Raw genomic sequence first — 16,140 nt, forward strand, 5'->3', positions numbered from 1 at the left:
ATATTGCAGAAAGGTGGTTCATGCCAGACTCACTCCTGGAATCAAATAGAAATGAGATTTCCGGAGGGAGGGTTTACCAGGCTATCAGGGTGTTGGCTCACTGGAAACACTCTGCTACACCAGTGGGTCTCAACGTGTGGTCCAGGGACCCTCATGGTTCCTTGAGGGGGTTCCAAATGGCACCTTAGAAGGTGTGTAACTCTGAGAGTGTACAAATGGAACCAAATGGACCCTGGTTCCATTTGTACACTCTCAGTGTTATGGGGGTCCTTGAAATTAAAAGGTTTGAGAACCACTGTGCTATACGAAACGGAACAGAGCCTTCATTAGTATCATTGGTAACACCTGTGAAGGAAGTAAGGAAGAGGCCCAATTTCTCTCCAATATGGCTGCTGTGCATAGAGCCTGTTACATTTCAATGTGGGGGTCCTTGACATGAACAACTGTCCTAGCGTTCACAACTTCTTCTTCTCTTTCCTCTTCCCTCCCTCTTTCTCCTCTTCCTCCTTGACGGGGGGCGTGTCCTCGTCGGAGGCGCTGCCGCGGCAACCAGAGGCAGAGCGAATCACGGCAGGGCTGCTGCCCGAGGCGGCCGAGGTGGGCGTGGCCGAGGAGGGCGTGTCCGTGTCCGTCTGTCTGTCAGGGCCCGGGCTGGTGACAGGGGAGCCGGGGGGGAGGGACGACGAGATGGAGGGCTGCAGGGATTGATTAGTCAATAAATAACAATAAACACTACAAGATATATTGTCTCTGTCGGGTGGAAACTAGCCTGGTAAAGCCCCTCCCTCCGGAAAATCTCATTTCCATTTGATTTCAGGAAGGAGTCTGGTCTGAAGGCTTGTCTGGGCGTTTCTAGCCCGTTCACCAAATGGACGAGCCTATCAGCGTCGTCGCTCATCGTTCTGTGATTGACAGTGACAGTTGTCCAATCAGGTGGCGAGTTCGAGTGAGCCCGAATGGGACCGAGTGCAGCCGACAAAAATGGAACGAGCCGCCATTGTTTTCTGTGGGCAGTTAAACTTTTTACTTTCGGTTTTAAAACGCTCTCAAACTTCTTTTTTGAGGCACGGAATTTACTTTTAAGATATCGTTTGGATAGAATTTAGTTGTTTAACTTCATATATGTGGTCAATTAATCATGACAGAGCCTATTTAAAAACAAAAAATTAGAGAACCGGCAGGGGCGGGCAGTGACACGCATGTATCCGAATAAGGCAACCTATTTTGGGCATGGCCGTCTCAAAAGTCCCGTTGCGTCACATTAGTCTGGAGGTGGTAAAAATGCACTGGCTGAAGTGGGACACTGCTGATTGGCTGAAGGGGTTGTCAGTCAACCGTATTACTCCCGCCCAACTCCAGCCCACAGCCAAATTGCAGAATGGGCGATCATGCCAGACTCACTCCTGAAATAAATTACAAATGAGATTTCCGGAGGGAGGGTTTACCAGGCTAGGTGGAAACCTCATATGCAAAAGTAGCAGATCTACAAGCTTAAAACGCATTGCTTCGCGCCGTCATAATTTCCATGTTGAAAAATGTTCACACATTTTCAAACATTTTTCGAAAACAGCGGATCTACAAACACACAAGTATGTGGATGTGAGCTTGTGGATCGTCTATTTCCATTTTTTTTTTAAATAGTATACGATTATTATTAAATATTAAAGTTATTTGACATTGTATCTGCCCTGTGCAATGTTTATTTACAATGCCTAAAAGGCAAACAGATTTTCTTTTTCATTCATGTGTTCCAATGTTCAAGGCTAAAATCACAATTATGTTAATCACAATGATTTGTATGACAATTAATCGTCAAGTAAAATGTCATAATCGTAACAGCCCTATGTACAGTAGATGGCCAGTGACCAGTTTCACTTTCAAAACCTTTGCATCATGCATGTCACACAAACAGGCACAACACCAATGGTTTTGATCATGTGGATTGTGGAAGTTAAATGGTGGATTTGTGGATATAGGACTCTAAATGAAAAAAACTTGTTCTATCAACAAAACCAGGGCCGAATTTACCGTTGGGGGTGGGCTGCAACCTAGGGGCCCCCAACTGGGGGGGCCTCCAAAAATATATATATATAAAAATAAAAATAAATCTTTTTTTTTCTCGTTTTTTTATGATCAAATTGTAAAGTAGCCCTACCGAATTAACCGAATTAAAGTAACAAAAACCCGAAATTAAAAGGAAACGAAACCGCAAAAAGACGAACATTTTCGCACGCGCGCAGAGGGACCTAAAAAAATACTCTAGCCCAGGGGCCTCAACTCCTATAAATCCGGCCCTGAACAAAACGCATGGCATTCTGTTTGTGTGACATGATGCATGATGCAACGGTTTAGAAAGGGAAACTGGTCAAAGTCACTGGTCACCTACTGTATGTGCCATCCACTGATTCCTTCTGTTACCTGCAGTGAGATGCTGGACCTGTTGCTTTTCTCTCTGACTTTGGCCAGGGCTCCTCTCAGTCCAGAGGATCTCTGGCTGAGCTCCAGGGCCGCTCGGAGCAGTCTGGGGGTCTCGGGCCGCGCAGGGAGCGTCTGGGCCTGCTGGGGGCGCTCACCAGCCTCTTGTTTAGGCTCTGGTTTCTTTCCCTTGTTCAGCATCTTCCTGTAGAGTCAACAATTCAAGAAGGGCTTTATTTGTCAAGTACTTATGGCAAGTACAAGCAAAAATGTTGGTGGGACTTGTTCTGCAGAATTGTACATAATAAATACAATAAAAAACAAGTAAAGGATAAAATACTGAATGTAGCTTAATGGAAATAAGTTAGGGTGTCATCTTACTCATCTAGTACATGCCCAGTTGTGGGTTTGTAGATCAGCAATTTTTCAGCTATTTTCTAAATTCAACTACTCACATCTAGAGTTCTGGTCGCTACATGGCCCTTAACCCATTGAGACCTGGAACGCATCTGTGTCACTTTTTGATTTGAGCTAAAAAAGCATTATTTTACACTTTGGCTATTCAAAAATAGCAGATCTACAAGCTCGTAGCGCGGCACCGAGTGCCGCGCTACGAGCTTGTAGATCTGCTATTTTTGAGAAATCGTGAAAATGTGTGCAAATCTTGGAATATATATTGTTTTAAAGCAAACATTTTGAACAAAATATTTTGAGATGGGGGTCGGCGGCCAAATACGTATCATTTTGGGGGTCCTTTGACATGAAAGAGTTTGAGCACCACTGATATAGAAACATACGTTTTTTTCAGAAAACTGTTGGGATTTGGAAGACATTTGTAGAATCGGCTTCAGGTTCATGGGTTCAAACTACGTCACACCGCCGAGCCGACCAATATGTCTGAGTCATAGTGTCAGGGACTTTGTCAAAGTACCCGTTGTACCCATCTGCCTGTGTCCCTTTTAAGCCCATATATGGAGATCTCTGTATCTAAATCAATGCCATCCTAAAATCTTTATGTCCTCACCACCAGTATATAGTCATACAAACATGTGCGTGCTGTGCGTTTATCACCTGGCCCTCTTGCGGAGCATTTTCTGGGACTCGGGGTAGTGCACCAGGATCTCGTTCAGGTCTTTCTTGTCCAGGATGAAGAGGTTGGCGAAGCCATGAGCGATCACATTGGCTGTACGCCTGTTGCCCCCGCCCACCGCCAGCAAACTGCCAATCAGAGATGATCAACATTAAAGGGACAGTTCACCCCAAAAAAAAGATCGATAGTCACCCCATGGAGACTTGAATTCATGGATATAATTTGATGACCAGCGGACGGGCAGCGGTTCCGGTAGGAGACACAAAGGAGACTCTTTGTGTCTCCTACCGGAACCGCTGCCGGTCATCAAATTATTGGCTTAGGAACGAGACAAACACAAAAAAATATCCATGAATTCAAGTCACCATGGGGCGAGTAATCGATAGAAAAAAAGTCATTTTGGGGGTGAACTATCCCTTTAACAACATCCGCTATATGGTCAGTCCAACTTCAGTCACATGGTGTGAGTGAGTGAGTGTCTGCTGAGGATAAAGATCTAACAATGAACTTATTAATTAAACATATTTTTGATATGTTTATCAAAGGTTCAATGTACATATATGAAATATTTAAAAACATTTTCCCATGGACCACCTGTAATGCCATGGGACCACTAGTGATCCATGGACCACAGTTTGAGAAACAGTGACGTAGTACTTTAGACGTCGCATAACTTCTCACCTGATCTCTCCGAAGACAGACCCCGCTCTGAGAGTGACAAACACTGTCTTTCCGTCCGGACCGCCGACCACCTGGACCTCCCCTGCTTTAATGATGTACATCTCCCTACCCACCTCCCCCTGGGGAGAGAGAGAGAGAGAGAGAGAGAGAGAGAGAGAGAGAGAGAGAGAGAGGGGGGGGGGTGATTTAATTGAGACAAACAGAAATACATAAAGTAGAGCACACTTGAGAGGTTCAATCACCTACACTATTCTACAACAGGTAACACAGCGACAATACACGTGTAAGAAATCATTTCTCATGACTTTATTGAAACTCACTATAAACTACGTCATAGTGACATCCACATACAGTAAAAAGCAGCCATTCATATAAGCCAGGGAAAAGCCAACAGCACAGCACCTGTACACAGCTCATAGATGCACCATAGATACAATCATGCACCATACAGCACATTACGACACGACGCGACGCGACGGCGACGCGACGGCGACGGCGACACAGAACAGACCAGAACAGAACAGAACAGAACAGAACAGACCAGAACAGAACAGACCAGAACAGAACAGAACAGACCAGACCAGACCAGACCAGAACAGAACAGAACAGAACAGAACAGAACAGAACAGAACAGTACAAAGTAACAGATGCTAGACTCTTGTTGTCCATCAGTTTAGATTTGTGGTGTTTGTCTACATACATACAATACTAATTTGTATTTATTTTCTGCTGAATCAAATAAAAAACATAGAGAGAAAGAGAGTGAGAGAGAGACATACAGAGAGAGTGCGTGAGAATGAGACAAATAGAGCCAGAGAAAGCCAGAGAAAGAGAGTGGCGGATAGCAAAGATAGCCAATCTATATTTCAAATTACATTTTCTTAAATTATCGTCACAATAATAGGGGCATTTAGAGGCAAATATTGTGATATTTGATTTTGTCCATATCGGCCAGCCCTAGTTAAAATACATCATGTCATCCTCAAACTAAAATGTGTTATTACCTTTTTGCAGACATAATCCCCAGGCAGGTAGACCACAGAGCGGAGGCTCTTCAACATGTCAAAGATCATCTGTCTGTCACAGCCCTGCAGGTCAACCAAACACCAGACGTATGAATGTGAGGGGTGAGGAAAGAGCCTTTTAAACCACTTAAACGCCAGCATCCTTATTGAGTGGAAGGCTTTCTCAGAAAATAGTCGATCGACAAGCTCACAACGTGTCACTATGCAACGCTTTGTGAGCTTGTCAATCAGCTATTTTCAGAGAAAGCTTTCCCCACAATAACAGAAAACAAAAAAGACACTAGTAGGGCCCTGAGGGACTCCAGTCAACCATATGGGGTTTAAGTGGTTAAGCATGTTTCATATAAACGTGATCTTAGGGCATGTCTCAGTTCAGTGGAGGAATGGAACTCATTAGTAACTCATTAGTGCATTTACTAAAGTACTGTACCATTTGTCCTATGCATTCAACCCATCCTAACTATTAGGAGCAGTGATTTAACTCATTCTATCTATTAGTACCAGTGGGCAATTCAAATACCTGAAACAGAGGAACTTTGCTGACGATGGAGTAGTTGACATCTATAGCGATGTCCAGACGCATCTTATCTGGGAGCTGAGTCAGCAACTCCTGTTCATCTGGAGGACAGAGACAGACATCTTCTCAGTATCTCTTTATGTCTCTCTCTCTCTCTCTCTCTCTCTCTCTTATGCTCCATTTATACTCCATCGTGCAACGCTATTGTGAGCTGTCGGCACCGCACACACACACACACACACACACACACACACACACACACACACACACACACACACACACACACACACACACACACACACACACACACACACACAGAGAGAACATTGTCCTTACCCAGCATGCCTTGCGACTGCCAGGTGTAGTTGTACCAGGTCTTGACGCGGTTCTGGACGTCTTTGGGGATGCGATAGGAGGCCATGTATTTAATGGTGTTGTCCACACAGGTGCGGTAGTAGGTCTGAGCCGCTGTGGCCGCACCCACAACGTCACGCATCTGAAATCAACATGTTTATGATGATTGATTGATTGATTGAAATTTTTATTAGGCAAAAGAATGTAAAACATTCCGTTGGGGTCCTTGAATTAATTTCATAGACATATATAGTAGCAACCAAACAGTTCAAAAATCAACATGAAAATACAGATAATACAGAAAAAATACAACTATGTACCAAAAAAAAAAGGAGCATGAAAAAAATTAAAATAAAAAAAAAATGTAAAAAAAAAAGGGGGGGGGGGGTGAAGCATGGAAAAATAACGATTATATACAAAAAATGCATGAGGAAATACAAAATATGTACAAAAAAGAGGAGGGGGGGGGGGGGTCGTCTGTCTACAGGGAAACTGGTACTATCTCCTCTTTCGGCCTCCAGAAAGATTAGTTTTTAGGGCTGTTTTGAATGAGCCCAGCGAACTGCATTTTTTGAGGGATGGGGTTAGACTATTCCATTCCTTGGTGGCTGTGCTATAGAAGGAGAATTTGCCCATGTTTGTTTTATGGGTGGGTGGTACCAGATTGTTGTTTACGCTCCCTCTAGTTTCGTGGCTGTGGGTGTCACTAACTTTTTCGAGGTATTTATACAGATATGCTGGTATATGATCAATGACATCACGCTTGACTCGGGTCACTCTCACGAAAAATCAGGTTAAAGAATAACTTCCTTCCAAAAGCTGTGAGACGTGAACTCTGAGACCTTGAACTTGTGATCACTGCACTTGTGAACTCTGAGATCATTATTCCTGACCCTGTTTTTTTTTAAACGTAGCCGTTTTTAACCCATTGAGACCTGGAACAATCTGTCACTTTAGATTTCTTTGGTTATTCAAAAATAGCAGATCTACAAGCTCATAGCGCGGCACCGAGTGCCGCGCTATGAGCTTGTAGATCTGCTATTTTTGAAAAATCTTGAACAAATATTTTTTTTGATTTAAAAAAAATTAAGAATAGCCTAAGGTCTTAATGGGTTAACACTGTTTTGGTACTTGAATTTTATGTTGTTATTACTTTTATTTGCACAATAGAGTTTAGGTATAATTATGTGTATAAGTTGTGTCTTTTAAATGTATTCTACCATGACCAGAAGGACATCAGTAACACATTGTGTTCTGTACTTGTATGGAATGACAATAAAACTCCTTGAACGTCTAAATTACAGTTATTCAGTCATTGGACTATAGCTGACTGTGAGCACCGACACGCTCCGTATTGTCAACCCACCTGTCCAATCATGATGGAGAAGGCAAAGACTCCAACAAAGTAGTTGATGAGCTGGAAGACGATCTCAAACAGGGTGGTGGGGTCCGGCAGGCCTCCGATGGTGATCAGGGTCTTCACCGCAAAGTAGTAGCAGCGAATGTAGCTGAAGGTACAACACAGACAATGAGCTACAGTAATAGATACTGTAATGAAGAATGTAGCTGAAGGTACAACACAGACAATGAGCTACAGTAATAGATACTGTAATGAAGAATGTAGGTGAAGGTACAACACAGACAATGAGCTACAGTAATAGATACTGTAATGAAGAATGTAGGTGAAGGTACAACACAGACAATGAGCTACAGTAATAGATACTGTAATGAAGAATGTAGCTGAAGGTACAACACAGACAATGAGCTACAGTAATAGATACTGTAATGAAGAATGTAGCTGAAGGTACAACACAGACAATGAGCTACAGTAATAGATACTGTAATGAAGAATGTAGGTGAAGGTACAACACAGACAATGAGCTACAGTAATAGATACTGTAATGAAGAATGTAGCTGAAGGTACAACACAGACAATGAGCTACAGTAATAGATACTGTAATGAAGAATGTAGCTGAAGGTACAACACAGACAATGAGCTACAGTAATAGATACTGTAATGAAGAATGTAGGTGAAGGTACAACACAGACAACTAGAAAAAGTGCTCCTCGGAGCACAGGTCTCCGCCAGGTCAGGTAGGTTATTGTGGGCCAACAATGTTCGGAATTTGCCAATCAGGATGGAATAGGAAAAATCGGACAGAACCATCTTGATCACTTGACTATAGAGATAATGGGTACCGATTTGCATGATGATTGGACAACATTTGTAGGAGTAATACAACAAAGAAAAGTTTTGAAAAAATCGGCCTCCTGGTGGCGCTATAATAGGGCAATTTTAAAGGGTGGCATTTGTTCTTCAACTTAGTGCGAATGTGATTGTAAAGTGTCACCTCAATCGGACGCTGCGTTCATGATTTGTGGCATTTTGTTCAAAACGGGCCACTTCTGCAAACTTTAGATCCATCTTGATCACATGACTATAGAGATCATGTGTACCGATTTGTGTGAAATTTGGATAAAATGTGAAGGCTTAATATCCAAAAATGTGTTTTACATAAGTCGGCCTCTTGGTGGCGCTATAAAACGCAAATGTGAAAAATGCAGGGCGGATGTTTTTCCTTGGCCTCTGGGGAGTGTGCGTGCAAAGTTTCACGCAGATCGGTGCAGTTATAGTTAAAAACACAAATCAGCCTTTTATAGCGCCACCATGAGGCTGATGTGAAAAATGTCAGGTGGCATTTCTTCCTCTGCCTAGTGGGAATGTGTTTGTGAAATTTCACGGAAATCACAAGCTGCGTTCATGATTTGAGGCATTTTGTTCAAAACGGACCAATCCTGCAAATTTTGGAAGGCAACCTTAGCCAATGAGGATGGAATATGGGAAATCGGACAGATCCGTGTTGATCACATGACTATAGAGATACTGTGTTCCGATTTGCATGACGTTTGGATTAAATCTGTAGGAGTAATATATGTATATGTATACATATGTATATATGTAGGAGGTTTTGCACAAATCGGCCTCCAGGTGGCGCTATAACAGGCCCATGTGAAAAAGGCAGAGGTTCTGAATTGGCATCCAGGGAGTGTGTGTGCACAGTTTCGCAGCAACCGGGCCAACGGTGCCGGAGATTAGCTGGTAACACACGGACAGGACACACGGACACACGGACGGACGGAAGGACGGACAGGGGGTAAAACATACTCTCTCGCCATGCCTTTCGGCCTGGCGGAGACAATGAGCTACAGCAATAGATACTGTAATGAAGAATGTAGCTGAAGGTACAACACAGACAATGAGCTACAGCAATAGATACTGTAATGAAGAATGTAGCTGAAGGTACAACACAGACAATGAGCTACAATAATAGATACTGTAAAGAAGAATGTAGCTGAAGGTACAACACAGACAATGAGCTACAGTAATAGATACTGTAATGAAGAATGTAGCTGAAGGTACAACACAGACAATGAGCTACAGCAATAGATACTGTAATGAAGAATGTAGCTGAAGGTACAACACAGACAATGAGCTACAGCAATAGATACTGTAATGAAGAATGTAGCTGAAGGTACAACACAGACAATGAGCTACAATAATAGATACTGTAAAGAAGAATGTAGCTGAAGGTACAACACAGACAATGAGCTACAGTAATAGATACTGTAATGAAGAATGTAGCTGAAGGTACAACACAGACAATGAGCTACAGTAATAGATACTGTAATGAAGAATGTAGCTGAAGGTACAACACAGACAATGAGCTACAGCAATAGATACTGTAATGAAGAATGTAGCTGAAGGTACAACACAGACAATGAGCTACAATAATAGATACTGTAAAGAAGAATGTAGCTGAAGGTACAACACAGACAATGAGCTACAATAATAGATACTGTAAAGAAGAATGTAGCTGAAGGTACAACACAGACAATGAGCTACAGTAATAGATACTGTAATGAAGAATGTAGCTGAAGGTACAACACAGACAATGAGCTACAGCAATAGATACTGTAATGAAGAATGTAGCTGAAGGTACAACACAGACAATGAGCTACAGTAATAGATACTGTAAAGAAGAATGTAGCTGAAGGTACAACACAGACAATGAGCTACAATAATAGATACTGTAAAGAAGAATGTAGCTGAAGGTACAACACAGACAATGAGCACCCTAGAGCAGGGCTCTTCAACGTTTTCAGGCCAAGGACCCCTTAACTGAGAGAGAGATGAAGCAGGGACCCCCCCACTACATATCGTATAAAATTGTGTTGCAGATTAAACTTTTTCAAAGATTTCTTAAACAGTTCCATAGACTTTGACAGCACTATCATCAGATGTTGGATTACGTATTTTCAGACATTTAACAACTTGAACCGTCAATACTCTATTTCCCCCCCTCTACACCAAACCTCTTTGCCAAAAATAGCAGATCTACAAGCTCACAACGCCTCGCAGCGCGAGGCGTTGTGAGCTTGTAGATCTGCTATTTTTGGCTAATGTTCTACTCAGAATAGGGACGCTAGGGTTCAAGTGGTTAATGTAAAAAACATGTTCCTATCACACAAAGATTTGGCGGCCCCCCTGTAGTAACTCTGAGGACCCCCTAGGGGTCCCGGACCCCCTGTTGAAGACCCCTGCGCTAGAGCAATAGATACTGTAATGAAGAATGTAGCTGAAGGTACAACACAGACAATGAGCTACAGCAATAGATACTGTGAAGAAGCCCAATTAGTCCATTTCACACATCGCTGACAAGAACAATTAAAATAAGTTATTTTCGGCATCAGTATAAATTAGGTTTAAAGGTGCTACACACAATATTCAGCCACTAGATGTGTGTGTGTGTGTGTGTGTGTGTGTGTGTGTGTGTGTGTGTGTGTGTGTGTGTGTGTGTGTGTGTGTGTGTGTGTGTGTGTGTGTGTGTGTGTGTGTGTGTGTGTGTGTGTGTGTGTGTGTGTGTCATAACAGTGGTGAATCCTAGTTTGAAATGGCCCCACAGTGGTGGAATGGACTTCCCACTGATGTCAGGACAGGACACATCTTTCACCGCAGGCTGAAAACCCACCTCTTCAGGAAACACTACCCTTCCTCTCTACCTGGCCTACTTGTTGTTAACTAGTTGTACGAACGCTTGTTTTATTGTTGTATTGTTTTATTGGATCTTGTGTAGTCGATACAATTATTTGTTTTAGCTCCTGCTCATTTGATTTTGCTATTTTGTCTCATCTGTTTAAGGAAATAGGTAGCTGATATATTGCACTTTTACCTTAGCGCTAGGTATACTCTTGGTTGCTTGTTTTTGCAGAAAATGCACTTCAGACTTCTGGTGATTAGTAGTTTTCGTTCCCTACCTATGTTGAATGCACTTATTGTAAGTCGCTTTGGATAAAAGCGTCTGCTAAATAACTGTAATGTAATGTAATGTAATGAAATGCACAAGCTGCTAAAATGAGAAACCGAGCTTTATTCAATGCTTCTCAACCTTTTCTGGATCAAAAGGCCCACTTGGAAATCTTGATAGCATTTGCGGTCCACCCATCTGACCACTTAACAATCAATAGATTATGTTCCGGCTTGGATCAATGCAACTAACATTATAATACACTTTACGTTCCTAATTATCGCTATCACAATGAAAACTAACTTTTCAATGAAAAATGCCATAACTTTATTTTTTACATAAATGTTTTAATATTAATGTTATATTATTATTAAAATCGTAGTGTTTTGCAATACCCTCGTGGCCCACCAGAGGGCCCCGACCCACAGGTTGAGAATGGCAGGATTAATTGACTGTTTGTTCTATACCAACCTGTTGCCCTTGCCATCATAGACCCACTTGGTGGAGCCCAGTCCTTCATAGGCGGAGCCCCAGTAGAACAGACAGGCGTTACAATGGAGACAGTAGAGAAGGTAGGTGGTGGTACGGATCACTCTGCAGGGGGAGAAGAACGGGACATACAGTACAGTAGGACAGTAGGCTCTTGTGGAAATGCATTTTGGGTATAGGTTTTAAGAACAAAACGACCAGTGGTTCCGCTAGGAGACACAAAGAGTCTCCTTTGTGTCTCCTACCGGAACCGCTGCTGGTCGTCAAATTATTGGCTTAACGACAATTCCCAAATAATATCCATGAATTTAAGTCTCCATGGGGTGACTAATCGATAGAAAATAAGTTATTTTTTTGGGTGAACTATCCCTTTAAGAAACAAGAAGGACATGCAACATGGAAGCTAAAGGATGTACAACATGGCGCTGCTCATGCTAGTACACAGGAAGCTAGTATGACAAGCAGCGTCTCACCTGTAGACGTAGGCTTTGGTCAGGATGGCTTCTAGACGCTCATTGAACTCAAAGAAGGAGTTGATCTGAAGAGGCAGTAAGGGCAGCAGAGATAAACATTTGTAGAGCTTCTGATATTGTTGTGAAAGAAGATTGTTGCTGAGTGATCATTTTAGCAAGTATCCTCCATCAACCAACAACAGGTTCTCTTACAAAATTGCAAAATGTCAGAGGGCAGTTATTAGTGTCTCACCTTCAGCAGTCTTGGGAAACGAAGAAGAGGATTGATGCCAGTTTTGAAGTAGAACAACTCCAATGGAACCAGACTGGCCACATCCATCTGAAACCCAGATCCATCCACCCATCCATTAGATAGATAGAAAGACAGACAGATAGATAGATAGATAGATAGATAGATAGATAGATAGATAGATAGATAGACAGACAGACAGACAGACAGACAGACAGACAGACAGACAGACAGACAGACAGACAGAGACAGACAGACAGACAGACAGACAGACAGACAGACAGACAGACAGACAGACAGACAGACAGACAGAGACAGACAGACAGACAGACAGAGACAGACAGACAGACAGACAGACAGACAGACAGATGTGATAGACTCATTTCTTTTACCTTAAAGCGTGTAGTTTTCATGTAATGTTGTCTCATGTCCTTTTTCTCACACTGTAACACAAACAAAACATACATGAGCTGTGTTGGAAAAGGCCCGCCTGAATCCTTTACCATACGGATTAGTTAACATGACAATGTATTAGTTCAAACACATCCTGGTTTAAGGATGTATTTAAGCCTACTTTTAAAAGATGACAGTTGTTAGCATATCTCAGGTCATCAGGAAGTTAATCCCAGAGAGATCATATATATTACAATGCCACTTCAAACACTCCAGGGTCATTTATTTTATTCAACTCATTCGACATTATTTCAATGTCAATTATTTCAATAACATTATTCTTTACCTTTTTTTTTCAAATCTGTTTATTGGGTTTTTTAAGATTTTTTACCTCCCATGTGAGGTCATCATTCATGATCATACATGTTTAGTATACATATGCAATGCATAAATACCCCATCAATCAATAACATTTATTGATTATATAAACACGTAAGTCTTTATAGTCTCACATCTAGATCTACATCGAATAACCAAAGTGTGAAACAGCTTAAAGGGTTAATGTACACTTATTAGATAGTTACTTTTTAGATTTTGATTATTATTACAAAACATACATTAACCACTTCAGCCCTATATATATTTTGCCCATTTGAAAATAGCCGATCTACAAGCTTACTAGTAACAGAGTATTTCTACATTGCTAGTATTGATACTTTCACTCAAGTAAAGACTGAGTTTTCCACCACCACCGGTGGTCCATCCATGCACTCACCACGATGTCTCCCCTCTATAGACCATGCACTCACCACGATGTCTCCCCCTCTATAGACCATGCACTCACCACGATGTCTCCCCTCTATAGACCATGCACTCACCACGATGTCTCCCCCTCTATAGACCATGCACTCACCACGATGTCTCCCCCTCTATAGACCATGCACTCACCACGTTGTCTCCCCCTCCATGCACTCACCACGATGTCTCCCCCTCTATAGACCATGCACTCACCACCATGTCTCCTCCTCTATAGACCATGCACTCACCACGATGTCTCCCCCTCCATGCACTCACCACGATGTCTCCCCCTCTATAGACCATGCACTCACCACGATGTCTCCCCCTCCATACACTCACCATGATGTCTCCCCCTCTATAGACCATGCACTCACCATGATGTCTCCCCCTCTATAGACCATACACTCACCACAATGTCTCCCCCTCTATAGACCATGCACTCACCATGATGTCTCCCCCTCTATAGACCATGCACTCACCATGATGTCTCCCCCTCTATAGACCATGCACTCACCATGATGTCTCCCCCTCTATAGACCATGCACTCACCACGATGTCTCCCCCTCTATAGACCATGCACTCACCATGATGTCTCCCCCTCTATAGACCATGCACTCACCATGATGTCTCCCCCTCTATAGACCATACACTCACCACGATGTCTCCCCCTCTATAGACCATGCACTCACCATGATGTCTCCCCCTCTATAGACCATGCACTCACCATGATGTCTCCCCCTCTATAGACCATGCACTCACCACGATGTCTCCCCCTCTATAGACCATGCACTCACCACGATGTCTCCCCCTCTATAGACCATGCACTCACCACCATGTCTCCTCCTCTATAGACCATGCACTCACCACGATGTCTCCCCCTCTATAGACCATGCACTCACCACGATGTCTCCCCCTCTATAGACCATGCACTCACCACGATGTCTCCCCCTCTATAGACCATGCACTCACCACCATGTCTCCTCCTCTATAGACCATGCACTCACCACCATGTCTCCCCCTCCATGCACTCACCACGATGTCTCCCCCTCTATAGACCATGCACTCACCACGATGTCTCCCCCTCTATAGACCATGCACTCACCACGATGTCTCCCCCTCTATAGACCATGCACTCACCACGATGTCTCCCCCTCTATAGACCATGCACTCACCACCATGTCTCCTCCTCTATAGACCATGCACTCACCACGTTGTCTCCCCCTCTATAGACCATGCACTCACCACGATGTCTCCCCCTCGCACGAACTGCAGGCGCGGCTGGAAGACGGTGATGTCCAGGATGTAGACCAGGTCACAGACGTAGTCGGTCAGCAGCCAGTAGTAGATGTTGTCGGGGGTCTGGTAGGGGAAGGCCCAGCGCACCGGGATGAACCACACGTTCCAGTTCCACGCCAGAGTCACCAGCAGCAGCCACAGCACGTAGCTCAGATCTGCAAGAGTAGCAGTGGTGGAAAAAGAGTACTCAAATGTTTTACTTAACCCTTTAAGACCTGAGGCGATTCTTTAAAAAAATCTAAATCCTAACAGTTTTTTGAAAAAAATAAAAAATATATTTTTTCACGATTTTTCAAAAATAGCAGATCTACAAGCTCATAGCGCGGCACTCGGTGCCGCGCTATTAACCGCCCATTAACATTAACCGCCAAGAACGTAGTCCTACGGTCCGTTAAATCCAACTGTTAAGCGCCGAGACCGTAGCCCTACGGTCCACGGTCTTTTCGCGCTAAAAATTTCCGGGTGCACTTTCGGATTTTTTTTTTATCCACTTCCGTTTCCGGTCATCAAACCGGAAACGGAAGTGGATAAAAAAAAAATCCGAAAGTGTTTGGGATCCGGTTTTGACGATCACGTCCGCCCTCGTTCTACAGACGAAACTGAAACTCAATTCTCTTCCTGTAGTTTTTTCTCCTCGCATTTCACTGTTTAACGTAATCCGCTCTAACTACAACATGGATACCCCGTTTGACACGTGGTTTTCACTGGGAGATACAGTGGGATGTCGCGGATGTAAACAGACCGTGTACGGCTCAATCTTAAGGATTTTAACAAGATCTATGGCGACATGAAAAAAACAAAAAAACAAAACACCTTGGCACTGGTGAGTACATTATGAGATTAACCTCTGGCGGTCGATGTGTTAATGGTCAAATATTTAGAAATCCCACAGACAGACTCAATCACTTTTTTTTTGTTGCGATTCACCGTAAAAAAAATGTATCTGGTAATGGGGTTGAAAGATAGGAATGGAGGACGAGAATAAGGCAGAGAGAGAGAGAGAGAGAGGGAGGGAGCGGGAGAGGGAGAGGGAGAGGGAGGGAGGGAGAGAGAGAGAGAGAGAGAGAGAAGGGT

General features: G+C 43.1%; 1 protein-coding gene across 1 annotated transcript in view; it reads right to left on the reverse strand.

Annotated features, from left to right (window-relative positions):
- Nucleotides 1–455: 455 nt before the first annotated feature.
- The window catches only part of LOC308092385 (uncharacterized protein), a gene marked incomplete at both ends in the record, with an annotated part of 57,035 nt that continues 41,350 nt past the window's right edge, over nucleotides 456–16,140 (reverse strand). The window contains 13 exons of the mRNA XM_080438246.1: nucleotides 456–695; nucleotides 2,419–2,620; nucleotides 3,487–3,633; nucleotides 4,187–4,305; nucleotides 5,191–5,274; nucleotides 5,732–5,829; nucleotides 6,065–6,224; nucleotides 7,449–7,590; nucleotides 11,860–11,982; nucleotides 12,351–12,415; nucleotides 12,583–12,669; nucleotides 12,972–13,022; nucleotides 15,013–15,221. Of these exons, the coding sequence (XP_080294372.1) occupies nucleotides 456–695; nucleotides 2,419–2,620; nucleotides 3,487–3,633; nucleotides 4,187–4,305; nucleotides 5,191–5,274; nucleotides 5,732–5,829; nucleotides 6,065–6,224; nucleotides 7,449–7,590; nucleotides 11,860–11,982; nucleotides 12,351–12,415; nucleotides 12,583–12,669; nucleotides 12,972–13,022; nucleotides 15,013–15,221 (1,727 nt within the window). The remainder of the gene's footprint in view (nucleotides 696–2,418; nucleotides 2,621–3,486; nucleotides 3,634–4,186; nucleotides 4,306–5,190; nucleotides 5,275–5,731; nucleotides 5,830–6,064; nucleotides 6,225–7,448; nucleotides 7,591–11,859; nucleotides 11,983–12,350; nucleotides 12,416–12,582; nucleotides 12,670–12,971; nucleotides 13,023–15,012; nucleotides 15,222–16,140) is intronic.

This window comes from Gymnoscopelus braueri (assembly GCF_963280865.1).
Source record: "Gymnoscopelus braueri genome assembly, chromosome: 9".
NCBI classification, from domain to species: domain Eukaryota; kingdom Metazoa; phylum Chordata; class Actinopteri; order Myctophiformes; family Myctophidae; genus Gymnoscopelus; species Gymnoscopelus braueri.